Source organism: Anguilla rostrata, chromosome 5, assembly GCF_018555375.3.
Source record: "Anguilla rostrata isolate EN2019 chromosome 5, ASM1855537v3, whole genome shotgun sequence".
NCBI lineage: Eukaryota > Metazoa > Chordata > Actinopteri > Anguilliformes > Anguillidae > Anguilla > Anguilla rostrata.
In genome coordinates, this window is record NC_057937.1 from 3,876,675 (window position 1) to 3,903,195 (window position 26,521).

At 44.4% G+C, this 26,521-nt stretch overlaps 1 protein-coding gene across 2 annotated transcripts; it reads left to right on the forward strand.

The window, feature by feature from the left end:
* The first annotated feature begins 1,631 nt into the window (after window positions 1-1,631).
* Window positions 1,632-26,427, forward strand: LOC135254459 (protein transport protein Sec24D-like). Of its 2 annotated transcripts, XM_064334636.1 has the most exons (24): window positions 1,645-1,791; window positions 2,259-2,340; window positions 4,021-4,223; window positions 4,719-4,821; window positions 5,765-5,913; window positions 6,305-6,520; window positions 7,458-7,582; window positions 8,518-8,629; window positions 9,186-9,313; window positions 12,244-12,382; window positions 13,102-13,217; window positions 14,109-14,233; window positions 17,384-17,575; window positions 18,016-18,109; window positions 18,327-18,443; window positions 19,490-19,660; window positions 20,424-20,520; window positions 20,789-20,934; window positions 21,253-21,391; window positions 22,009-22,127; window positions 22,685-22,864; window positions 23,120-23,311; window positions 23,431-23,520; window positions 24,179-26,427. In XM_064334636.1, exons 3-24 carry the CDS (start codon window positions 4,076-4,078, stop codon window positions 24,317-24,319), a joined length of 3,039 nt encoding a protein of 1,012 aa, XP_064190706.1. In that variant the 5' UTR covers window positions 1,645-1,791; window positions 2,259-2,340; window positions 4,021-4,075; the 3' UTR covers window positions 24,320-26,427. The 2 variants fall into 2 exon arrangements, with proteins under 2 accessions (XP_064190704.1, XP_064190706.1); XM_064334634.1 differs by lacking the exon at window positions 2,259-2,340 and having other exon boundaries at window positions 1,632-1,791.
* The last annotated feature ends 94 nt before the right edge of the window (window positions 26,428-26,521 follow it).

Here is a 26,521-nt window from a genome sequence, read left to right on the forward strand (position 1 = left end):
TCTTAACCCTTTGAAGAGTAGGTTTTTTTCTGGAACGTTTCACAAAATTCTACCGTAAATCAGTGTTCGAGAACTCCGTTGCTTTCACTTACCAGTAGTGATTGTTACATCAGCATTAGAATGTTCAGTTGCGAACATTCTAATCACATATCTGTGATCTTAACGCCCCAAAGGGCTTAAGGTTCGGAAACAGTGAGCGTGGCGGTGTGCAGGGACTGTGCTGAATTCTGGAAAAAGTAAATCCCAGCATGCTGCAACTGCCAAGTATGAAGCTGACATCGACCCAAGTCCAGCAAATGTATTAATTCCAGGATCCAGACTGTATGAAGCAATTCCGCAGGACGTCCAAAAGACATCAGCAAAAGCGCTCAGTATCTGCAGAGTTTCCATTGCACAACCCCATTTTCTCAAAGCAAAGCGCATCCGGCCTCGTTCCCTCCAGGACATTTTCTGTAGCACGCTGGCCAGTAATGTTCTGACCGCAATGTCAGTGTTTTTGCCAGGATTTGGCACGGCCGGTTGTCCTTCTCCTTGACCGTGACCATGACTCTCAAATGGGGGGGCTTATTCCAGTTGTTCCCTTTTGGCTCAAACTATTGCAGTTTCTTTGTTTGCATGCAGCAATGCACTGGTGCCCTGGGGCATAGGTACATACAGCACACATAAAGTTGTCTTTCATTTCCACATGTGCAAATTCATTTGCAAAAGGGATCTCCGCTACCAAATAATAAAAAAATATAAGTATATTGGCATACTGTGTAAAGAGTCTTGCACTTCTGGATAAATATTAAAAAAATGAGTCAAAGCAATTATAATAAAATTTAAATTCAATATCTCCTGTATAATTAGAGGTCACCACTTTTGAGCAACCAGTGAAGATATACATTTTACTAATAGTTTTTTTTTTAAACTACTGCTACAACTGAACTACTGCTACAACTGGTACTAGCATTGCTACTTGTACTACTATTAGATACAATAATCAGATACAAGAAACATAGTTGTATTGAAGCATGAGGTACATCACGTTACAAACATTTGATCCTGAACTAGGAATCCTGATGCAGGGTCGTTGACTGCTTTATGCCTCTCCTTAGACATCAATGGGAGACAGGGAGAAGACAAATTAAAAACAGGGAATAAATGTGCATGTGTTTGTGTACACGCGTTTTCAGATCATGCACATTTGTGTGAGTGTGTGTGTATGTGTGTGGCTGTCTGTGTGTGCATTTGTGCATGTGTGTGTTTCTGTGTGTGTGTGTAGTGTGTGTGTGTGAGATAGAGAGAGAGAGGGTGTGTGTGTGTGAAGGTATGTGTGTGAGAGGGTGTGTTGGCGCGTTTGTGTGAATGTGTGTGTCTTTGTGTGTGTGCCTTTGTGCGTGTGTGTATGTATGTGTGAGAGAGAGAGGGAGAGCATGTATGGCTTCGGCTTAGGCACTTCCAGCCCTAACTTACAGCTGTCATTTATGGTTTCTAGTTTTTGTGTGTCTTCTGTGTGTCTCTTGTATTCAGAACAGGCAACAGAGCAAACAAAATTCCCTAGAGTTTCTTGTATTGCTTTTCATTATGAGTAGCTGGTGCTGCTTGCTTCGTATTGGATATTGCTTGAAGTCCGCTGACGTGTAAGGCATTCAGACTAGTTTGCGCTTGCGCAAAGTCGACAGTGAATTGCACTATGGACGTGGGTGAACCCGGTGCGGTGTTGGAGTTTTGACGTGGCATTTCGGGTACGTGAACACAGCTGTTTACTGTACGCTTAAGGTCCTCCAGCTCACCGTTTCTGCTGCACAGGTAAGAGACTTGGTTCAATTAATCACGAAACGCTCAGTTTACGGGCGATGGACTCAAGTCCTATTTGAACAGATATGATTTATCTTACTTTTTTCACTACTGTTATTTGGAAGTTTGTTTCAATATCTGTATCCATTTTTCCGTGCGGACAGTTAGCTAGCCGGCTAGCGGCACCACAGCTGTACGAAAGCAGACACCATATCGGAGAAGGGATTAGTCCGTATGATTGCTGCATATAGTTTTATGAGAGAAAGTGTGTTTTTCATATTTTTATTCATCTGGTATTCCCAGATAGACACGGTTGTTTTGACGTTTAACGGCATGTCTGTTATCTTTGACGTGGCAAATGGTTGATGCTCTCTTCTCTGAATGAATTGTGTAAATTTGTCAACGAGCCTTTCGCGTGATTTTTTATGATACTCTTTACTGTGGGCACAGTTTGACAGAGGCCTTATTAATTTAAACAGGAATGATTGTAGAAACATTGAGAGAAGCGTCTGGCAACACGCAAAACTTCGGTGCGCTTTCTAACACATAAATTGAAAGCAGGTAAGGACAAGTGTTCTATATCAAAAATAATAGGCTAGTAAAAAATTATATTTTGATCAAATTTATGCTGACAACATATGTATCGCAGATGCTTGGCTAAACAGTCACGCATAGTCACACAGACAAATTTATTTTCTTGTGGATTTATTTTTACTAACTGCCGTTATCACCGACTGTTTGGTTATCATCACGTTGAAAGCGATGAGGAAATAGAAAATTACTCAACCCTGTCTCTGTCAGGGGACATTATATTTGATGTGTTTGCATTATTAATAATGTTAGAATTGCTGGCCAGAAACTCATGGTCCGCCGCAGTTTTGAGCACACACATCTGTTGTCTTACGGTACGGTGCATTGCCGTTTGATTTGCTCTCTAGATAAATTCTATTAAAATAAATCTGTAAGATTGACCACAGAACATGTATTACAACATGTAGTACAATCGTTTCGCACCGGAAAGTCAGAAAGTTCACGTGCAGTTGTTATCGGAGGGAGAAGCTGTCATATTAAAGTTCAACATCTCGAGGCCTCTTACGTTCTATAGGCTATTTCTTCTCCTGAAATGAACCAATCGGAGGTAATTACTATGAATGCTTAAGTAACTATGCGCAGCTACAGAATTATCTTTTCTTATTTCTGACTATTATTATTATTCTCACCGCTGCCCAATCATTAGTCTGTCACATTTACAGTATCTTCGCCTGTAACATGAATGTGCTCATAGTGTTTTATTTGCAGCGAGACATGTAATTACAGCAATTTCGTTGTGCAATTTAGTCCATGGAGCCTTGTCAAGCTCTGGAGTTCGAACATACTGTTTATTGCACAACATAATTTATTTGCTTTCCATTTATAATTTTCCGTAATTTACATTTTTATGTATTGCTCATCTAAACAGCTGATTGTTTACATAATAAGTAGATGCTAAGTGTTTTGCTCCAGGGTGCAACTGAAGAGCTACACTCCAGGCTTTGATGTTTCACATTTAATTTTTAACATTATGACATTTGTTATTGTGCATAATGTTTTGCATAAATATGTACAGAAGCATTCAAGGGCAAGTGGTTGAAGAGTAGGCCTACACCAGCAGAAGATTAAAGCCTGCAGCCACATGACTACCAGTTCATGTCTCTAGCTGCTAGGCCATTCTGCTATGAGCAGCATTTCACCCCAACTATCCATCCATCCATTCATCCATCCATTGTCTCTATCTGCTTATTCTGGTCAGGGTTGCAGGGGGTGCTGGAGCCTATCCCAGCGTGCGTTGGGTGAGAGGCAGGAATTCACCCTAGGCAGGCCGCCAATCTGTCCCCGGGGAACACACACCTTTCACTCACACACTCATACCTATGGGCAATTTAGAGTCTCCAGTTAGCCAGTCAGGAAACCGGAGTACCCAGAGGAAACCCACGCAGACGCATGCAGACTCCATACAGAAAGGGCCAGGCCGAGATTCGAACCCAGGACAACCTTCTTGCCGTGAGAAGACAGTGCTGCCCACTGCTCCACCGTGTCGCCCTCACCCCAACCAATAGTGCCATTATTGATGTTGATTGTCCATAACGTTTAGTTTTTTTTATTGCACAATCGGTTCTTATTGTTTATTGCATCTGTGTCCTCAGCTGTACAGTGATGTGTGTCCATTCCACATCACCAGGCCTGTCTTTTTCTTTTCTGCAGACTTTATGAACGCCACCCGTCTGGAATGAGAAAAGCATAACAGCCGACTAACGCGATGAGTCAGCAGGGTTATGTGGCCACGCCCCCTTATTCCCAGGCCCCGCCTGGCATGGGGGGGTACCAGCCAGGATTTGGCGCCCCACCTGCTCAGCCCCTGTACGGGCACTATGGACCCCCCCAGCCGTACCCCTCTGGACAGCTGGGTAAGGGAGTTTTCTTATATCAGGGGTAGATTGTGGTGGTGGTGGTGGGGGGGGGAATAATATCTGCTTTGGGGTTTCATGTCAACATCTGCTCTTAATTATTTAATTAGCCCCAATAATTACATCTGACATTTCAGCTTAATTTCTTGATGTTAATGAATGACAACTGAAGGCTGTTTTTGTGTACCTATGTAGGCCTACTCTAAGCCATTTAACTGTGATCTAAGCTACAGGGTGAACACAGATTTGCGTATAGAGCTAATGAGCTAGTAGAGTCTGGGCTAATTGTTGGACACAAAAAGCTAACGCCAGCCCTCCAAAACTGCCTATCCCTGGCTTATGTACCTCTTAGCCACTGGCAGGTTGATTAGCAGGATTTATACTCTGTCTGTCTGTGTGCAGGGTAATCAATAATCACCACGCACTTTGGCTGTTTGTTTTCAATGATGCTCCTTGTTATGACTTTTGGCATTTGACTGGGACGTTTGTGTTCAGGTGCGCTAAAATCACCTCCCCCCTTGGCATCCGCCGTCCCTCCACCCCTCAGCCCCGCCCAGTTCAGCCTCAATGGTCTTCAAAATGGGGGTCACCACCAGAGGTAATGCATTAAGGCCATTGTGCTTGAAGATGTGCTTGTCCTGCATGCAGTGGGGAGATCCACTGGATGGGTTGTTTGCTTGCAGTGTAGCTTTCAGCTGTGGCTCCAGCTGACCAAAAGATAAATCTGCAATTCCTGGGCAAGCTACATAAACACAAAATAATCATTTATGAAACTGTCAAGGCAAACATAGCGCTTTGGTGTGTTTGATATAGAGAGAGTAGTTTAAACTGTATTTGGAGTAAGAATAGAATTGATTTATAGCCAGATGTTTTGTGAGATATTGTGTCTTTGAACTAGGGGTGGGTGGTATGGCCTAAAATAACAGAAATTATTTCAGATGTTTGGGCAGTACAAGATACATATCGCAGTATTTCGCGTCGAGATGGTCATAAATATAAATCATGATAAAATGATAAATAAAAGGTTTTTGTTAGTAATCGGAAGTCCTTAGCTCAAGAACTGTCCCTATCGAACGTAGCTATTTGGTCCTGAACACGTGAAGGGTGAGGGTACATAGGCTACATGCTGTTCTCTTACAGCAGTGCATTTCAGTTAGTCATTGATCCCACGAAACCATGGTTACTGCATAATAATTCAGGAGGGTTGTCATACCATCACAAACCCATTCTGTGACAGGCCTAGTGGTGAGCAACCACAGGTGACAAAAAAAATAAATACGTGGCAAATCTATGCATTTTTACTACTGTTCTATTTCAATATAGTGATGAAGTCTGTCACTGTTGGTTGAAATGTCACTGCAACTAATTTCAGCAAGCGATGCTGTTTTTCATGTTAGCTCATTAGCAGTCAGACCTTTTTCAGGAGCGTTTGAAGGACAATCTCCACGATCTGTGTGAAAATTGCATACCATTGCTCAAACTGTACTGGTGAAGATATAAGATCATTATACCTAACCCTAACCTCCTAACTGAACCTTCAGGTTCCCTCCTCCCATCTCCGCTCCCTCTGCTTCTCCATATGGACCGCCTCCTCCCGCTATGCTCTCTGGCCCCGCCTCCCCTGCACAGGCCACGCCCCCGACACACCAGCTCACCAATCAGCTGAGCGGCATGCAGATTAGCGGTTACGGTACGTTTCGCCGTCTTGGCGGGAATAGAACGTATTCCAAAAGCCCTGGGATTGGTGAACTGCTTGCTATGCATACGTTTCACCCTCATTTCAAGCACACATTCCCACCTCAGATGCCATAATTTTGTGCATGGAGGCGTTCTTGTCCAGACACTTGGCATAAGTTGCTAGACATGGCCATCCACGTCTCAGGACACACCCGGAAATTTCAAGTCCAGAAATACCTGATCACCGACGTGGCTGGAGAGTTTACAGAAGTTTCTGGAAATACATGTCCACATGGGGGGGGGGGAAACTACCACTCACGACCAACATGAATTTTAACAGTTTGGATATATTTCAGAAACTTCCGTTTGTCATGCAGTGTCATTCTCTATCTCTCTGTCTCCAGGTCCCGCACCCCCACAGGGCCCTCAGTCGCCCGCTGGCTCTGCAGCTCCTCCCACTTTCCTCCCTCCTCCACCTGCCGTGGGACATCCTCCGCCCATGGGCGCCATGACAGCAGCTCCACCAATGGGAGCCCCCGGGCAGTTCCCTGGCCCTCCCCCACTCGGACCTGGCGGGTTCCAGCAGCCTCCTGGACCTCCGGGGTTCCCAGCACAGCAAGGTGATGACCAGTGATGTTACATACATTACATACACGTTATATACATGCATACATTACATGCACTACTGGAAGTTAGCAAGCACTGTCGTCCATAGTGATTTACACAACTTTTTTGAATCTCTACATAGTATCCGTTCATACAAATAATATATCCTAAAATCCGGCCCTTGAATCCAAATCCGGCCCTGGTTTTCTTTTATCCCAGGTAATTAACTGAACAACTAGTGCTAGTGATTGGCTGGACTGTGTTCACACTTGACTCTCAGGTAAAGGGAGTGTGATAAACCTGCAGTTCTCAGCCCTTGAGGACTGTGATTTGAGTCACTGGGATATATATTCTGAAGTAATTCCGGTTAAGAAACTTGCTGAAGGCTCCAACGACAATATCCTGCCTGGGATTCTGCAGTGTGAACCTGCAACCCTGCTGGTTGAAAGCCCAGCTCCTTGCTCTGCGGCTACAAAGCCCGTGTCTTGGAGCGGAGGCCATTTCTGGGCTCTGTCTCTGGTAACATTTGCTCAGCCGACCTGTCACAGGAGCTCCTCCCTGTCCAAACGCTATCGGGTGTTTGCTGAACTTCAGCCGGTCCTGATTGCTGATGCACTTTTGCGATTGATGTCATAGAACTTTTGCACTATTGGCTTGTGCTTAGGCCACTCCCCCCACTCTACTGCAGCAATTCCCTGTGAAAATGCTGCCTTGTGTTCAATCAACATTTGCCCTTTGACTTAAATGCAAAGTATAAACGTGGACATTATACTCTTTCTTCACAAACTCGATTTTTTAAATAGTTAGTTTTGGTGACTGTTGGGGTCACTAAACTGTGCTTGTATTATTGTTATTATTATTATTATTATTGTTATTATATGTTGTGGAGGGGAGCTGAATGAGTGTGTGTAATTCGAGATTTGAGTGTGACCCATGTGTGGGCCGGTTCAGGTCCGTATGGGGCGGGGCAGTTGGCAGGACCCCAGCCCGGTTTCCCTGGAGCCTTCCCCCCTGGAGCAGCACAAATGGCGGGGCCCCCCCAAAAGAAACTGGACCCCGACTCCATTCCCAGTGCGGTGAGTGTGCGACCAGCCCCAAACCTGTGTGTGCGTGTGCATGTGCGTGTGTGTGTGCGTGTGTGTGCGTGTGTGCGTGTGTGTGTGTGTGTGTGTGTGTGTGTGTGCGTGTTTTGTTCCTTCCCTTCGAAAGTCAGTTTGCCAAGAAAAATAAATTTCAGCTTCAAAAGACACAGCTGATTCCTGAGGTGAAGGAAGGCTTTTAATGGTGCTTTTTCAGCACTGTTTCAGTGTGTCATTTGAACTTTGAATTTGAATTGATTCCATTTTACTGTTTGATATTTTGAGTCATTCTCTTATGCTTGGCAATGAACAAGGTGAATTGATATTTGCTGCATATAGATTCAGGCAAAACTGCAACTGCCACCAACAGAAAAAAGAGATGATATCAGTGAGTCAAACCCCAAAGCCTCCACACAGGGCTTCAGGGAATTTTTAATGTGATTTTTGCGTACATCCTGAGCTTCAGCAACATTAACAGATTAAGTGTTCTTTGCCTTATAAACCAGTTTAAGTGGAATGTGAAGTCCACATGCTGCCTGTTGAACCTGTGTCAGGCTGTGAAAAATGAGAGAGAACATGTTATGATGAGTTACTAGCGGACGTGCTAGTGTATTTGGTTCTGTAGTCACATCAGGGAAACTTATGAACGCCTTTTACGGGAAAAACAAAGGGGCAGATTATCTTTGTTGCTTAAGTATAGCAAAGCTGTTGCTGGAAATATCCTCTTTGGCTCATAAATGGGGACATGGTGTAACTAAAACAAAAAGAAAGAACCCACCCATGAATCCCACACATCACTGTGCATTCTTGGGACTGTAGGTGTCCGCTTTTGATGATGTCACACATGTAATTAGCATAGTTATAGCACTTTGATGATGTCACACACACAGTATAATCAGCATGGTTAGAGTTCTCTCTGTTCTGCTCCACAGACTCAGGTGATTGAGGATGACCAGGCCAAGCGTGGAGGCCAGGTTTATGCCACTAACCTGAGGGGACAGGTGCCCCCCTTGGTCACCACAGACTTTGTGGTGCAGGATCAAGGTGAGTCATCCAAAAAAAAAAGAAAAGCTGAAAAATTAAGACTTTACGATTCACACTATTTAAATACACAGATTTTGTTGTGGTTAATGTACCCAGATTGCCCAGAAAGTAATTTACTTTTTTCGCTACTTTCTTCTTTCTAAATTTAAACCTTTGTGAATGTTTCCCGATTCCATTTTTTTTTTTTTGTTGCTGGAAATCTATTTAAACCCTCTTTGTTTGTGATGAGCATCATATTTTGTTGGCTAACTGCTGCTGTTATTCTCTGTGGCAGTATTCTGGAACTCAGCCAGAAGCCACAGGAAAATCACTCAAAAGCAAATTTGTATCTATTTTTTCTGTGGAAATACGTTGTTTTTTTTTTTTGTTTTTTTTACAAACATGTAAAAATACCCCCTGTCTCTTGACAAACGGAAACTCACAAGCTGTTTCTCGTCGGTTCCGTGTCCTCAGGGTTTTTTTTTTCGATCGTTAAAAGGCAGTTTGATTTATAACGGTTAATTTTGGTGCATTTTGGTCTGCTCCTGACTTGGCCCCCGTGTTGTTTTTTTTTCAGGCAACGCTAGCCCCCGCTACATACGCTGCACGGCCTACTCCTTTCCCTGCACGGCAGACCTGGCGAAGCAGTGCAAGGTGCCCCTGGCCGCCATCATCAAACCCTTCGCCGCCGTCCCCAAAAACGAGGTGAGCCTCGTCTCGGTGCGTCTGAGTGTGCTGACCTATGAACCCCGCCACCCCCCTTGCCCCAAAACAGCAATGCATCATGGTCCACAAAACACAGCAATTTTTTAAAAACCGATAGCACGTTTGATTTCAGGAAGCAGTAGCCATGGATGCGTTTAACATTTAACCGACTATATGTAAAAAAAAAAATGGTTTTAAATGAGCTGTTTTCATTTAGAGACACTGAAATCTGTCTTGTTTAAACTAAGACGTTCCCAGTTTTTCCAGTGCGCTTGTGCAGTTTGGAAGTGTCCCCCGAGCAGAAAGGCAATGAGTTCAGGGCAGCATTAAGCTTGTGTGGCCCTTAAAATGTGCCCGCAAAAAAAAAGTTTCCACGTTCCTGTAAAGAGATGAGAGTGCTGGGAGGTCGGAGGCCTTTTAAGGGAATTTGAGCCCGCTCCACCTCGCAGAAGAGTAAATTAGCGAAAGTGCCCCATCTGAGCGGAACGGGGTGGATGACAGGGATTAAAACATCGTGTCCGCCTGTCCCGCGCCAAAAATACATCAGAGAAGTGTCTCCCCCCCCCCCCCCCGTTAATCCTTTTGTCTAAGCTAGTCTCCAAATAGATAGCTGTTACTGAATACAAAACACAGCATTCACTGCCCATTCATCATGCCTTTTGTGAAGGAGACTATCTAACAGAGTTTTACAACCAGACTTCATAAACCGCATTAAAAAATAATCATCAGTATTTTTGATGGAAATTCAATTTATTGTTAATCTCAAGTGTTATCGCATATGTTTTCCACTTAAGCTTGAACTACGGGGCTGTGTTTGGACATCTTTTTTTAAACAGTTTCTCTGTATAAGCGATTGAGATTCCCCTTGAGTAAACAAATCTAATTATAAACTCTCTTTCACCACATGAACTCTTTTGGTTTGACAGCGAGGGAAAAACTGTTTTTCTGTGGAATACACATGGAGAGCTGTACAGTTGTGAGATGGTCTGGTTTCGTTTATACAATATGAAAAGGATTATATTCAGAAACATGACGATCCATCCATCCATTATCTATACATTATCTATGGTCAGGGTCGCTGGGGGGGGGGGGGCTGGTGCTGGAGTCTGTCCCAGCATGCATTGGGTGAGAGGCAGGGATACCCCCTGGACAGGTCGCCAAGCTATTGCAGGGCACACACACCATTCACTCACACAGTCATACCTATGGGCAGTTTAGAGGCTCCAGTTAGCCTAGCTGCATGTCTTTGGGCTGTGGGAGGAAACTGGATTAGAAACATGAAGATGAGTGATCAAAATTCTAGCCCTCTGTATGCTGTATCTCTTCATACATCGGCTGTTTGCCGTGTACACAGCTGTTTGGGGTTAACCCCCCCCCCCAGCTGCTTGGGGTTGACCTCCCCCCCCCTCCCTGTGTCTTTGTCATGGATTAATAGTCTGCAGTCCATGGCTTTTAGGACTGGGAAGTGATGGGTTGGGGGAGATGGCTCTGTACGTTTACTGAGTCCCTTCTCTGTGGAAGGAAGGGGGGTCTGTTTGGATGGGGGTGTTTCTATAGAATTGATGGGGGTATTTGTGGAAAGGGGTGTTTCTGTAGAATTGAGGGGGGTATTTGTGGAAGGAGGTCTTTCAGTAGAATTGAGGGGCATATTTATGGGAAGGGGTGTTGCTGTGGAATCAGTCTCTGGTACTGATGATGGTCTCTGTGGAATTGAGAGAGGTCTGGTCCCTATGAAAGGTGGAGGGGGCTTCCTATGGGAGCGAGGTTTCTTTGGACGGTGTACAACAGTCTACAGAAGGTCTGTATGGACAGAGACATGTGGATCTTGTGGATCTTTGTGTGAGCGTGTGGATTTGAGTTCATTGTGCAAGGGAGGGAGGGAGTATTTTTCTCGTAAGAGGGAAATGTTTGTCTGGGTTATGAGTCACGCCTAGTGTACATAGGATAATGTAGACTCGGGTTCTACAAGAAGAACGTGAAAAGGCCAGATGATCAGTGTCCACTATCGCTGATTCGAGTTCACAGGTGTGTTTGTTCACCGTGTTTTAAAAAGATAGCTGGCAGCAATCTGCATAGCCAAGCTGTCTTCTAAGGCATTGGAATAAGAAACAAGTCAGACCCGTTCATCTGAATTTGACAATGCGCAGACTTACATTATTGGCACATCCTGTTATGTTGACAGGTCAGGTTACGCTGAATTATAAACAGATTAAAGGATGTCAGCCATACCTGTCAGAACATCTATTACTGAGGCAATTAAGACAGCACAGGAATCTGTCTTGTCATGCTCTGTCCTATTTTTTTATGAGTGCATGTAAAATAACAAATTAACCGGTGATTTGTATGGTATTTCTGCCTTATTAAGGTCTATTAAAAGTGCATGCGTATGGACATTCTCTCAGCCATACAGTATAAATAAACTAACATGTATTTGTGGAAAGTGACAGTGGTTTCAAGGGAAAAGTTCAACAAAGATAATTAATTTTTATATTAAAATGGAATTGGCTGTCATAATATTGGCCAGTATTGAAGCAATGGAAGTGATTTTGAATTGTTTTATTATTGGTCTTATTGGTACCCGAGAGGAAAAACGCGCTGCTCGTGAGAAATTTCAACGTGTACCACAAAAGCACTGTGTGATAAATGAATGAACTAGTTTCCTTGCCAGGCCAAAACAGAATTAAAATTCTGGACCTGAACTAGCTAGTGTCCCAGTATTTGGGTTCCAGTAGGCCAGTAATTAATATAAGCTGAAAATAAGGTTGACAAGACTTTGAACATCAAATCCAGAGAAGATGTGACTTGCTGGAACTATGTAGCGCAAAGCAAATCATTGGCTTCCGCGGGAGTGAGGTTTATGAGTTTGACTGGTCCAGCTGAACACTGGCATTCTGCAGGTGAGCCAATCAAATCGCTCGGTTCCTCTGCAGACCCCTCTGTACCTGGTGGACCACGGCGAGTCCGGACCAATCAGATGCAACCGCTGCAAGGCCTACATGTGCCCCTTCATGCAGTTCACGGACGGGGGCAGGCGGTACCAGTGCGGATTCTGCAACTGTGTTAACGAAGGTGCGTACGCCATCTGACGAAGCCCCCCCCCCCCCCCCACAAAGAGGGACCCACTTCCACGTCTCCCGCTCACCCCAAAACCTGCGGTCATGCGGTCAACCCCAGTGCTCGAGCACAGCTTGTGTTGGTTAGAGACATACCACACAGTAAATTACCCGGTGCTAATTGAACACTGAGTACACACGAGTCCAACAGGGACCATATGTACTCTGTATGAGTTGGTTTAACACTGAACATTTTATTGTGCATCATATATATTTTTAAACATAGGGCATGTTATGATGATTTGATGCAAATAATTTGCTTACATTATGTTTTATGTTTTATATATTACTTTATATTGTATTATGTACTCACAAGCATACACGTTTTTTTTTAATGTACATTAGTAAAACAAATATGTAATATGTAAGCCATTACTCTGTAGTTAATACGTGAACATATTTTAGACCAGCGGTATCGCTGAAGGAGACTGAGTATGCAGTGATGTGCTTTCTTTAATTTGGTGTTCTGGAACTTCAGTGCCGGTTGCTATGTTACGGTATTAATAGGAAAATTATGAGGTTTTTGACCCCGTCCAGGTCCTCGGGCTTGTGAAATGTCACCCGTAATTACTGAGAAGTGAGCCGGGGCGAGCTCCCTTTCCCGGGTCTTGGGCTTGTCGCGTTCTCGTGTCGGAAAAGGTAATTATTATTTTCTTTTTTTTGTTGTACGCACAGTGCCAGCGTTCTATTTCCAACACCTGGACCACGTAGGCCGACGGGTGGACTTCTACGAGAGGCCGGAGCTCTCCCTCGGATCCTACGAGGTCGCTGCCACGATGGAGTACTGCAGGGTGGGTGTGGCAGTACTCCATTTTTATCTGGTTGCCGTCAGGGCGTCAGGTTGCACATTAACGACGGGCTTAGCCTGTGTTTTGAGAACGTGGCTTACGATATGCTTAATGCTGCATTTGGGGCATTCCCCTAGTGCAAATCCCTTTGATCACGGTTTGGACCTTAAAAGAAGGTTTGGACTTCAGTGGCTTTTCTGCCAATTTGTTTTCTGTGAAGGAGCAGGCTACACCTGGGATTAGGCCAAAACAAAACGCACCGTTTCCTTTAACCTTGAAGGAAAAAGTCAGGCAGTTTTTTTTTTTTTTGTTGCATTTTTCCATTGCTGTAAAACACAGCGAGTTTGGCAGCTGCTTAAATTGAAAAAGTCTGTTTAGCGAGGAGAAAGAGAGGAGAAAATAGACCGCATGATGACATACTTTCGGTATTCAAAGACAAGGACAGAGTGCATCCGCTGTTTGATAAGAATCTGGGCCAGAACAAAGCTTGCGGTGCCGTCGCTGGGGCTGGAAGTTCATTTGCGCCTGTATCCTACGGGCAGGAGATGCTTGTTTTGTGACCCGACGCAGATTAGCAGGGAGGGCTTCTACTCAGAGAGGAACTTGTTTCAGAGCAGTTTGGCATATATAGGGTCAAAACGCCCCTCGGTAGGTCAGTCTGCTCCGGGGTGCGGATGTAGGAGGTTTAGTTCTTGGCAGCCTCACAGCATTTCTTGGACGGCGACCGGAGGAAAAGGCTCGGCCCATGAAACAGTATCTCCCTGTGTTCACCGAGTGACCTGCTCGCTCTCTTGCTAAGCGGCTCCCCAGGCGGTGAACAGGAGTACCTTGCCTTGCCACAAGAGGGCGATAATGCGAGTGTAATTGTTGAACAGTGTCTGTTGGCCCCCTCAGAACAAGAAGCCCCCCAACCCGCCGGCCTTCATCTTCATGATTGACGTGTCCTACGCCAACGTCCAGAGCGGTCTCGTCAGACTGGTGTGTGAGGAGCTGAAGACCCTGCTGGAGCACCTGCCCAGGTGCGGTACCTGCACACGCTGCTGCACCTGTGCCTCAGTGGCCCCGGGGATGCACTTAACACCACTTAACACCACCAATTCTATATGGCCAAATGACACAGAATAGCGTTTCCCTTATTTAGCTGAAATGTAAAAGGCGCCCATGCAAACTTTCTCAAGAAATGATTAGTTGTTTCCTGTATTGTTATCATTTAGTGGTGTAGTTTCTGAGGTCAAAGGTCATGACATCCTGAGGTCCTCTCAGCCTTCCAGGTCAGTAAGGAGGATCATTTTGGCGAGTAGCAGTACAGGAAACCCCCATGGTTATACAGCGTTCCAGGCCTGGGCCAGAACTTGGTGTAACCACTCAATCAGACCTAATTAATTGAGTGCTGAGCTGGAATGCAGAAACGTGTGCCTCCCAGGGCCTGGCTGTTCAAACAGAGCTCTGTGGAAGAGTGAGAGGGGGATTCTGGGATTTAGAGAGGCGAGGCCCCTCACAACACAACATCCCAAAAAACAGCCGTCGCCATCCTGATAAGAGATCGTAGTCGGTCGCAGCTATGGTCCCATGCGTACCACCAATGCCCATACAAGGGCATCCCATACGTACCGTCAATGCCCATATAAGGACATCCCATATGTGCTGCACACTTATCTGGCTTTTCTCATCATCTCAGAACCCCCTGTTCACAGACCTGCAGAAGCGAGGGCTTAAAAACTGAAAATGTTTTATTAGACGTTGGCGTTCGAACCTCTGGCGTCTGCTAATGGAGCTGCTGCAGATTGTCTGTGTGTTACTGTGGCGGTTTTGGCGGGAAATGGACTCGTGGATCACACAGTGTCTGATGGACTGATTTTTATCAGACTTCGTTCTCCTGAAAAAAACTCCTCTGCATGCACCTGAAAAACATAAGCTTGTAATCAGTACATTTGAATGAGAAGTTTCGTGTAGCCAGGAACTCGGTGTCAAGTTTGATTTTTTTCCTCTGGTGTTGTGCTTGGAAAGCCTTTTGTTATTAAGTAGCTCAACTAATTTGAAACACATTTTGGCTCACATTGTTTCAGTGAGATTAGCAGGGTTTGGTCCTTTACATCTACTTGTAGTCTATTGTGAATGGGTTTACCACTTATAGATGGTGATTATAAATGGACAATATTTCCTCATTGTTCAAGGTTCAGAGTATCCAGTAAAACAGAAACGAAGCCTCTTACTTTACCTTCTCTGCATCTGAGTGTATATGGTGGCCTAAATCTGCTTCCTGTCATGCATGTCATGTTGCATAACAGAAATATTTTGATATCACAGTTTGCTGCTAGTTCACTGAGTTTATAAGGCTTAGGAGAAGAGGAACATATGTTCTGTGAGAGTTAAAATCTCTTCACATTTGTCTTGTACCGTAGGTGGTGTTTGTTGGAGATGTTCTGTACTTCATAACATAAATTCTTTTTTAAGTTAAAACAAATGGCACATATGAAAGTAAGGGTTATGTTGTAGTTTGTTTCATTATTCCTGAATGTTGTGGTATTACAGCAGACAGATCTCTGCGAATATCCTTTTTTTCTGCTCTACTAACCTTAAGAGGCCTCTAGGGTTGTCCTGCAACCACTTGAGGAAAGTTTTCAGATGTGCCGATCATTTCAAAATCAGCGTCAGAAGGGCCGCTGTCCTCAATCTGGCCTTTTGTAAGGTTCCTCCAATTAAAAAAATTCTAGGAGGGTCTCATTGATTTTTCTTTCCAGGAAGTTCCAGTTTTTGTTAATGTTAAATATAAATCTTGATGTGGACTTTTGGACAAAAGCTGATAACCACTAGGGCCTTTGAAGACAGGCACGTAGGCCCGATGGATGTACCATTCACAAGGCATTTCCCTTGGAGGAAAAGAGGTTGGAATCGATGGTGAACTCTTCTAATGAGCTCTTGGCTCAGGCCACCGCTGATGTTTTGTGTAAATACTTTTTATATTTTTTGTTTGAAAATGTTGGGCTGGAGTTCAGTGCTGGTCTGTGGAGACTGGGGCGAGCCAATATCGATTGGCTTGAGCCAAAACAAAAACAAAAAAAAACAAAACAAAAAAAAAAACCTCTGGAAAATACTCAAGTTTTAATTCAAGCAGAGATTCAGCCAAGTACCAATTGTATGTGCGACACTGATGTAGTGTTATGTCTCCAGAAGTAAATGTTCCTCTAGCTAGAGGCACTGAGGGACTGAATAAAACCTTTTGGGGTGTAAACGTTGTTTGGGTTGGTTGTGCGGAAGCCATTTAGTTCCAAGGCTCTCTTGACGTAGTGAAGTACAGGTCCTGTTGATTGCATGCATCGTTTCTCTGGTTACAGCTTGTGTTCAGATACATGCACTGGTGCTGGTCTCTCAATTCCCCTACCCCTCACCTCACGGCCAGCCCTGTGGAGAAACCTCACTGTCCTCTTACAGAACCTACAGAATGTTTTATTCTGAATTTCAAGTGAATGTTCTAGAACTCCAGTGCGTTCAGTCACCAGTAGTGATTGTTACATCATCATTCAGTGAAGAACATTCTAATCACATATTTGTGATCTCACGCCTTAAAGGGTTAAATGATTTTGTGTGTTCTGTTCATCCCCCTCTTTGCTTGCCTGTCTGGAAGCGTTGCAGTAATTGCTACAAAGCTGACAAACCCCCTCAGAAATGTTGTAGCCCTACAGGGGGGGAAAGCTTCCTCCTGCATGCAATTTAATTCTTGGGAAAACTTACCATGTGGACTGCAGACATCCTCCTTCAGCTTCAGAATGATGTATTTCACTGTAATTGGCTGTGTTCTCTGCTAAAGATCAGCACCAGGCCTCCGGTACTCTTTCCTGTGAGAGACAGCTCCTGCAGTTTGACAGTACAAAGATCCCGGAGGTGGTTTTGAGTGCAAACTTCAGCAGGAGAACACTTTTCTACTCACTACTGTCACTTTTCTAAGAACAGCAGTTGCTATGTCACTACACAGGAAGGACAGTATCCAGTAGGAATCCATATTTCCTCTCTGAATCCGCACAGTCGATTTTTTTTTTGCTTTTGCTCATTTGTGGAGTTAGGCTTCGGTCCCACAGACCGTGACCGTGGTCATGGCTTTTGGTAAATCATGTGACCTGCCGTCATGGGACCCCAGCCTGTTGTTCATCACCCCGTTTTCTCCCGCTCAGAGAGGAAGGGGCGGAGAGCTCGGGGGTCCGCGTGGGCTTCGTCACCTACAACAAGATCCTGCACTTCTACAACGTGAAGAGCGCCCTGGCGCAGCCCCAGATGATGGTGGTGTCCGACGTGGCTGAGATGTTCCTGCCGCTGCTCGACGGCTTCCTGGTCAGCTTCCAGGAGTCCCGCTCCGTCATCAACAAGTACGTGCGCACCAGGCCGCCGACTCCCATAATGCAACAGTGTACATGTACCCTGATGAGGACAAGTAACGTATGAACATCAGTGATAAATTAGGCCAGTTAGAGTAGAGGCATTTGTGGCCTGCTCTTTTGTTCATGTTTGCAAAGTTAGTCATCACCTCATTAGACCTGGATGTGCAATACTTAGAGCTTCATTTGTAAACGTTCAACGTGACACATTTCAGTGAAATAATCACACTTTTTGCATGAAGTCAGCTTCTGCACTGACTTCAAATGGACCTTCATAATCCTTTTCACAAACCTCTAGCCTACTGTCTGCCATATGTATGACACACACAGCTCATTAGAAAGGTGCATTGATGCATTATGTTCAGTGGACTGGCTGCAGCCGGTGTTCCCTATGAAAAGCCCTGATTGTCCTGTGCTTTGTGTCGCCCTAGTCTGCTGGACCAGATTCCCGACATGTTCGCCAACACCAGCGAGAACGAGACTGTGTTCGCCCCGGTCATCCAGGCCGGCGTGGAGGCCCTGAAGGTGAGCGGTCCCGTCGTTTAACTCCCCCCAAAAAATTTTATGTTCCACTGTTTCAAAAGAGCTTGAGTTTGGGATTGTTCAAGATGCTCATGACTGTAATATGCTGTCGTGATTATTTATTGCTGACCAATAAGCAGCCGTTCATGCTTGAAGCAGCACTGCGGAGTCTTCTCGCAGCAGCGCCTCACCAGCGCCCCCTGCTGTCCCCTCTCCGCAGGCCGCGGAGTGCAGCGGCAAGCTGTTCATCTTCCACAACTCCATGCCGACCGCTGAGGCTCCTGGGAAACTGAGGAACCGGGACGACAGGAAGCTGATCAACACCGACAAAGAGAAGGTGGGTCTCCTGAAAGGAACGAGTGCAGTCAGAGCTTATTTCATTTTGGTGCATTATGGGTAATCACCCTGTGTATAGGCAGAGCATGGACGTATATGCAAAAAAGTCACAACTGTCACTGCAGTGGATGCAGAAGACCTTATAATGGTAATGGTATGAAAAAATGAGATGGTAAACCATATGTTATTTTCCACATTTGACAGTGCATAGTAAAGGTTTTAACCCACTAAGGAAGTAGTCAAAGGTATGTGATAAAAAATGCTCTTAATTGAACGTTCCAATACTGATGCAACAATAACTACCATTAATTGAATGCAGAGATCTGGAACACTGACTTGAAATTTTGAAAAGAAATTCCAACAAACATTCCAAAAAACCAAACCTACTCTTCAAAGGGTTAAAGGGTCCACCAACAAAGAGTAAGAGTCCAGATTCCTTTTCAGATTGGGTCCGATTACAGCCGTGCTGGAATGTCGCATTATTCATTTGGCATTTTCATGTGAATGTGGAGAATACTTTATTATCTGGTTTTACAGTTTTTTTTTCGGTATAAAATTTGTATAAAGCAGCCCCCCAACTCCAAGGTGATCCTTTATAAACTGGTTGCTGTAAAGTTTTTTAACAAGCCAACCAATGACTTATAAACCTGCCCAAGTTTTTTTTTTTCAAGGAACATAAATTTTTTTTCAAGTAATTAAAATGAAAAATGGTACGATGAGGTAACTTCCATTTAATTAAAGGAACCTCATTATTAGTAGACTTGTTTTTGTTAATCCATTAGTTTTGCATGAATAATAACCAGTAGTAAAGCCAGCAATTAAAATGAAAACCAGTGTTTACAAGAAATACACGGAACAATTGGGGACTGTAATGAACATTACCCTGCCAAAATCCTAGTTGTAAATGACGCAATACAAACAACAGGCTGATCAACAGGTGAATAAAAAAACATTATCATCTTTAGTCAGGCCCATGATAATACATTCAAGAAAAGACACACACACACACACACACACAGTAAAACCATGTTTCCCGTTTGTCTTTAGACTCTCTTCCAGCCTCAGAAGGGGGTCTACGAGCAGCTGGTGCAGGACTGCGTTTCTATTGGCTGCTGTGTGGACCTCTTCCTGTTCCCCAGCCAATACACTGACGTGGCCACAATGGGCTCTGTCTCAATGCACACGGGGGGGTCTGTGTACAAGTACAGCAACTTCCAGGTACGGGTAGACCGAAGGTGTACTGGGGGGGGGGGGGGCAGAACTGGGTTTTTAAAATTGAACTGCTGTCTCATCCATCACTGAGTAAATTCATTTACTGCTTGTACACAAGTGTTCAAATCTGGTTGTGTAAGTTATTTTTACTTAATTACATTGGAATGACAGGTATGAGTACATCTCTGATATTTCTGTATGTGTAAGATATGCAGTGCATTTTTGCCAATTTTACCTTGAACTTAACTGGTAGAGTAGGTTGTAAAAATAGTTCTTTCACAAATGTTTCGCCTAATTATTTAACTTTTGGTGAACTAAAAGAGGTGACCTCATTATAAACCTTCTCTGGCTGTACTCTGGTTTAACGTTATTCCTACCACATTCACCATACCTCTACACTGGAGCACCAGAGCACAGAAAAGAAAAGTATGTTTCTGTGAAATCGTACAGTAGATTTAAGAGTTATGTTTGGGGTCCACAGACCCAGGGCTGATGTAATGTTTTTGTTAAACCATATTCCCTGAAGGTTTTTATTATACATAATCATATATCTATATATTCTTTGTTTATTCTATAACATACTTTATGTTAGTTTTGACAAAGAAGTTGTATTTTATAATAAGGCTTGTCATTAACAGTGGTACCTAGAGGATCTTGTGCTTTGAATGATTGCACAGATGTGTCCTTGTGTATCAACAGGCTCTGTGCTCGATGTGGTTTAGGCTCTGCTGCCACCTAGAGGGAAGATTGAAACTTGCATATTTTTCAGGTTCCAGTTGATGGGGACCATTTTCTCAGTGACCTGCGGAGAGATGTGGAGAAGCCAATAGGATTTGATGGAATCATGCGTGTTCGGACCAGCACAGGTTATGAGCCTAATACAGCGTGCACACACACACACACACACACACACACACATTCACACTCACACACACACACGCACACACACACATGCACGCACGCACGCACACATCATGGTTTTCCTTGTTTTTGTTTTCCTCTTGCATGTACAGAATGTTCTGAGGTCTTAAGCTTTTTGGATTGAGTTGTCGGTTAATTTCAGTTTTTGTTGGTTTATTTTGTTTGTTTTTTTCCGTTGAAACTGCGCTCTGACCAGGCCCTTCTGCCCCTCAGGCTTCCGGCCTACAGACTTCTTCGGGGCGCTGCACATGAACAACACCACCGACGTGGAGATGGCCGCCGTGGACAGCGACAAAGCCGTCACCGTGGAGTTCAAACACGACGACACGCTGGCCGAGGACGCCGGAGCCCTGATACAGGTGTGATACAGGTGTCCTGTGGATCTACTTCTGAGCTTGAGTGAATGAGTGAATGAGTGAATGAGTGAATGAGTGAATGAGTGAATGAATGAATGAATGAATGAATGAATTCAGGCAACTCTGTGAACCTTCAAAATCCGCTGTTTGAACTTGTCATAGTGTCAGTGTCTCATACCTCACTGATATCAGCGCTCTTAATCGTATCAAGTGGGGCTTGGTCTGTACCCATTAAACTGCATTGCAACCAGCTCATTGTGTGTGTGTGTGTGTGTGTGTCTGTGTGTGTGTGTGTGTGTGTGTGTGTGTGCGTGTCTGCAGTGTGCCTTACTCTACACCACAGTTGGCGGACAGAGGCGTCTGCGTATCCATAACCTGGGCCTGACCTGCAGCGCCCAGCTGGCCGACCTCTACAAGACCTGCGAGACCGACGCCCTCATCAACTTCTTCGCCAAATCCGGTAGCTTGAGTTCAGCCGTGGCAAATTTACTCGAACAAACTTCTGCTTTCCTGTAACTTTCACAGGGAACGTGGTTGGACTAACCAGAGTCTGTCTGCACATTGTGCTTTGTGTTGTGTTTGCTTCGTCTGTCTGAAAAGGCATGTTCAATTTCTGTGAAAGTATGTATTAGAAAGTCATTAGGGGGCTTAAAATGAGAAAATGTTGGGGCGTTAAGAGGACCCATCACAGGCACCCTTAATACAATTAAGGATGAGCACTGAAACACATTTTTAGCATGTCTGTACACCATGTGGACCTCAAAAGTCAACATCCCTGTAATCGAAATTTGAATTCTTTTTTTATTGAGACTAGAGTTCTTCTTTTGTCATTCAAGCTCTGCTTGAAAGATGAAAATCGCTGATATGTGACAGAAAAACACCTTTTTTTTGATCATTTGACCCTGCAAGAGAGATATAGAAACAGGAAGTGGAGATGGTGTCCTCACCTAGAAAAGCATCCGAAAAGTCAGTCAGGGTTCTTGGTTTGGTTTGGTGTGTGAAGTGTTTTTGGAGCGCGATTCACCACCCCAAGCCCCCCCCCCCACCGTTGACGTACCCGTGTCTCTGCTTCCCCAGCGTACCGTGCCATGGTCAACCAGCCGCTGAAGACGGTGAGGGAGATCCTGGTGAACCAGACGGCCCACATGCTGGCCTGCTACAGGAAGAACTGTGCCAACCCGTCTGCTGTGAGCCAGGTCAGAACCGCGTTTTTTGGGGGGGGGGTTTTTGCCCTGTATGGTGTGCAGATGATTGGCGGCAGTAAAGTCACGTGAGGTGATCTTACTCTGTGACTTTTCTTTTACAACGGTGAACTTAACTCACTTCTCTTTTTTAAAGAGGTTTCCTTTAGTGGCTTTTTCTAAAAGCGTGTCTGGCCCTTTAAGGCTAGCCTCTAGGGAGTGGTGCCTGGCTCCAGAAGTCTAAGCCGTAATGCCCATAAACAGAGATGGCGGGGAGTCTATGTGGGAATACCCTGGCCTCTGAATTGAACCAACAAAGGTCTGCCGCCTTGGGATAGGGAGGGAGAGGACTGACCCACGCAGTCGCTCCCTATCATCGTTGTCATGGAAACCCCAAACTTTACAGTTGCGAGGTTGTGTGTTTTTGAGCGAAACGGCTCACATCTGCTCCGCCCCTTAGCTAGGGTTGGCAGTAGCCCTCTTCCCGGATGGCGGGAAGCTTTAGCCGCGCGGTGCCGCAGTCGCTGGCTGTCGTTAGCGTGTGAGAAGTAAAGGCCCGAATCTCTCCCCAGCTCATTCTGCCCGACGCCATGAAGGTCTTCCCCGTGTACATGAACAGCTTGATGAAGAGCGCCGCCCTAGTGGCCAGCCCCGACCTCTCCACGGACGACCGCGCCCTCCAGAGGATGGCCGTCACCGCCATGGGGGTGGAGGAGACCCAGGTCCTCTTCTACCCCCGCCTCATCCCACTGGTGAGAGGAGCAGATGTGCTGGGGGTGGGGAGCGCCACCAAAAACCCAAAATTCCAGAAACATCCCCAGTGTATTTTAACAATGAGCTTTAAAGCTGGGCTAGTTTATTTTTCATAGCTTTTTTAAAAAATTTATTTATGCCCATAAAAGGGGACAAAAACGAATGATATTTACCTCCAATTGGCATACAGCACAAAGGCTCCAGTGGTGTGTGTGTCTAACCCCCCCCCCCAATCGTACCCCCCTTTCACACAGCACAACATGGAGGCCGTTGGCGAGGGGTTACCGCCAGCAGTGCGCAGCTCTGATGAGCGGCTCTCTGAGGGGGGGCTCTTCCTCCTGGAGAACGGGCGCCTCCTCTTCCTCTGGCTGAGCCAGACCTGCGCCCCCGAGCTCATCCAGAACCTGTTCAACGTGCCCTCGCTGGCCCACATCGGGTCGGACGTGGTGAGACAGCGCCCCCTTGTGGCGTCACAGAGCTTTATTGCTTTTACTCCTAGCTCACTTAGTCATTTGAGTTTGTACTTAATTAAAAAAAATATATTTACTGTCCTTCTTTCCCACAGAGGTCATTACCTGAACTGGACAACCCTCAGTCCAAGAAACTCCGATCCATTATCGAGCTCATCAGACAACAGAGATCTCATTCAATGAAGGTACACAACTAGAAATATGCAGAAAAAGTTTTTTTTTTGTTTTTTTCCTCTCCCTGTTTTTTGGAACCATTTTTTCTGTAATTCTCTATGGCTGCACCTGCTATGTACCTTAGCACTCTGGTGACGTTGTCGCCATTTACGTGTCTTTTAACATTAGCCTTGTCAATCATTACAGGCACCATCATCTGATAAATAAACGGCTACATAAGGATATCAAAATAAAGGCTAATGCTACAGCTGAAATACATATGGACATGCACACTTGCACTCAAGTGCACTCATATGAATTATATTACATTAGACTTCAGGAATTTGGCAGATGCTGTTGTCCAGAGTGGCTTACATAGACAGCTTACATTCTTTGCAAGTAAATTTATTATCCATTTATACAGCTGGATATTTGCTGAATAAGTTGTTGTTAAGTACTTCAAGAGCACAAAGGAAGTGCCTCATCTGGGAATCAAACCCCAGATGTCCAGGGTTGCCATACGGGGATAGATGGATGATATTTAAAACGCATGTTGTTTGTGTGGGATTCAGCTGAGGAAGGGGGATTTTGAGGAGTATTTTGTATGAGCGAATCCCATCTGGCATCTGGCCACCCACACAGGGCAGGGTGCGTGTGTTGAAATGAGTTCCTCTCTCGTGTTCCCCACAGCTCCTGATAGTGAAGCAGAAAGACCAGCAGGAGGCGCTGCTACGCCAGCATCTAGTCGAGGACAAGGGCCTTCACGGAGGGGCGTCCTACATGGACTTCCTGTGTCACGTCCATAGAGAGATCCGGCAGCTGCTCACTTAACCGTGAGGGACCAGGTCAGGGGTGTCCAATTTAATCCGAAAAGGGCCGGTGGGGGAGCAGGTTTTTATTACAGCCCAGCGCTATGACAACTAATTAACTAATCATGGTCTTCAATCAAGCCCTTGATAATTAGAATCATGGTCTTCAATCAAGCCCTTGCTAATTAGAATCATGTGTTTTAATGCTGGCCTGGAACAAAAACCTGTACCCACACCATCCATTTTCGGATGATATTTGACACCCCTGGACTAGGTGGTACCACATCAAAAACCACAAAACCTGTGTCTTACCCAACCCTCCTCCTGCAGTTCATAAATGAATCTCCTTTTTTTCCTGAAATAGGTGTATTTTTTTTTTTTTTTTTTGTATATTCCTTTTATCATACTTTTCTAATGGCAATCTATGCACATCTAAGCACATTTTCTTACAAAGAGGGGATGGTGATGTTTGGATTGAAGACACCAGTCAAGATGTCTTCGTCAACCCCTAGCCCCTATCAACAAATTGTGCTTATTTAACTGAATACTGATCAGAGATCAGTTACCATAGAGTTCAGCGGCAGGACAGTGAGAATAAATGATGTAGTAATGCAGTAATATTAGGCTTGAGCAAAGAGCTTGAGCGTACATATAACCTCAGTGATGCCATGTTCCATTTGATAGGGTTTTTATATATTAACCCACAGAGTGCCGACTGTCATTCAATACAGGATGCACCTGGAACAGTAATTCCCTCTCTACTGAGAGAATAGCGATGCATAAATACATGTAGTGAAGCAGACATATCTTTAATAATTTTTAATGAAAGAGGATGCGATTGAGTAGTCTGTCCTCTGAGCAGCCTTAATTTGTACATAAGAACTGATGGTGTGGATGTTAAACTAATAGCCAAAGCTTCTTTGTGACCAACAGGCTGAACACGGGCAGGATATGTTTCATTTTTTATTTTGTAGCATTTGCATCTATACTGGTTAAAACCAGTGTAGTTAAAATAGGAAAGAACAGCAAGGTTACATCCATACAGGTTAAAGCCAGTACAATTAAAATAGGAAAGATTATGAGTTTGCATACATACTGGTAGTTAAAATAGGAAAGAACAGCAGGTCCACATCTTTCATTTTTTGTTTTTTTTTTTTGGTGGGGGGGAGAGAGGGGAGGATGTGCAGCAGAGTTAAGTACTAACTATTTGGCATTATGTGTTGGAAAGTAGCAAATGCAGATTATTACAAATATTTAAAAATGTGTACGGTATTTATGAAAGCATTTCATTCATTCCTTACTTTGACAGATCTTTTTTATTCTTAAGTTTGTGGTTTCAACATTTCTTTGTCCTTGTTTTCTGACAATATTTTGCTTCTACCACCAATGCACAATGTAAACTATAGGGGGTGGCTAAGCATTAATTACCTTGTAAGGTTTCCTACTTTTGGCTAATCTGAAATCATTGTGTGGCAGTTTCTCTCTGGTAAGGGGGGGAAAAAAATCTTAATTCTTTTATCGTTTTCATCCTGACTTTAATTAGATCCACAAGTGTTTGGGCCTAATTTTGGTCAGCTTATTGATAAAATATTGAAACTCGATTGTGGATTTAAGAATTTTTCAGGTAAGCGAATGAGTCTGCTTGTTGTGTCAGAGACTGTGCTGTGTACCCACAGTTAATATATCAAATATATTCATATATATCGGTCATTACTTTGGCCTGTTAGTGTTCATTAATTTATTCTTTTGCAAAATTATCACTTGTGCATTTGTTTACTTTGATTCATATGAAACGCGTCCTGTGATTTGTCACCCGACTCGCGCCTTAATGAATTCTCAGAGAATGTAACTTGTGAACATTTTGTTCAGTTCTTACACTATTTAGCTGATGAGAAGGGTTTGTATGCATATTCATCTCAGGTAATGCGTGTGTATAACCAGTGTCATGATTGCACAAAACTGTTCCATAAAAAGAACAGGTGGAGTTTACTACACTTGTAATGGAGCACACAGCCTTGTGATGGGGTCTTGAATGAGTCTTCACGGATGTCTGAATGCATAGTGCAGTTTGCGTGTGTTAAAACATTAAAGCAGAGCTGTGTTTTGATTAAACGCCCACGTCTCAATCCATTCTGCCTCGGGCTAATTCGTCCAGTTGAATGAATGTCGGTTCAGTTCCCAGGTGAGGTGCTGTCTGTTTCTATGATAAGATACTGAACCAGAA

Bases quoted from the DNA above. Each gene is read 5' to 3' on its own strand.
- LOC135254459 (XM_064334634.1), top strand. From the start codon at position 4,076: ATGAGTCAGCAGGGTTATGTGGCCACGCCCCCTTATTCCCAGGCCCCG. The intron at 20,521-20,788 runs GTTATGAGCCTA...TCTGCCCCTCAG, and splicing joins GCGTGTTCGGACCAGCACAG to GCTTCCGGCCTACAGACTTC. The intron at 21,392-22,008 runs GTAGCTTGAGTT...CTGCTTCCCCAG, and splicing joins CAACTTCTTCGCCAAATCCG to CGTACCGTGCCATGGTCAAC.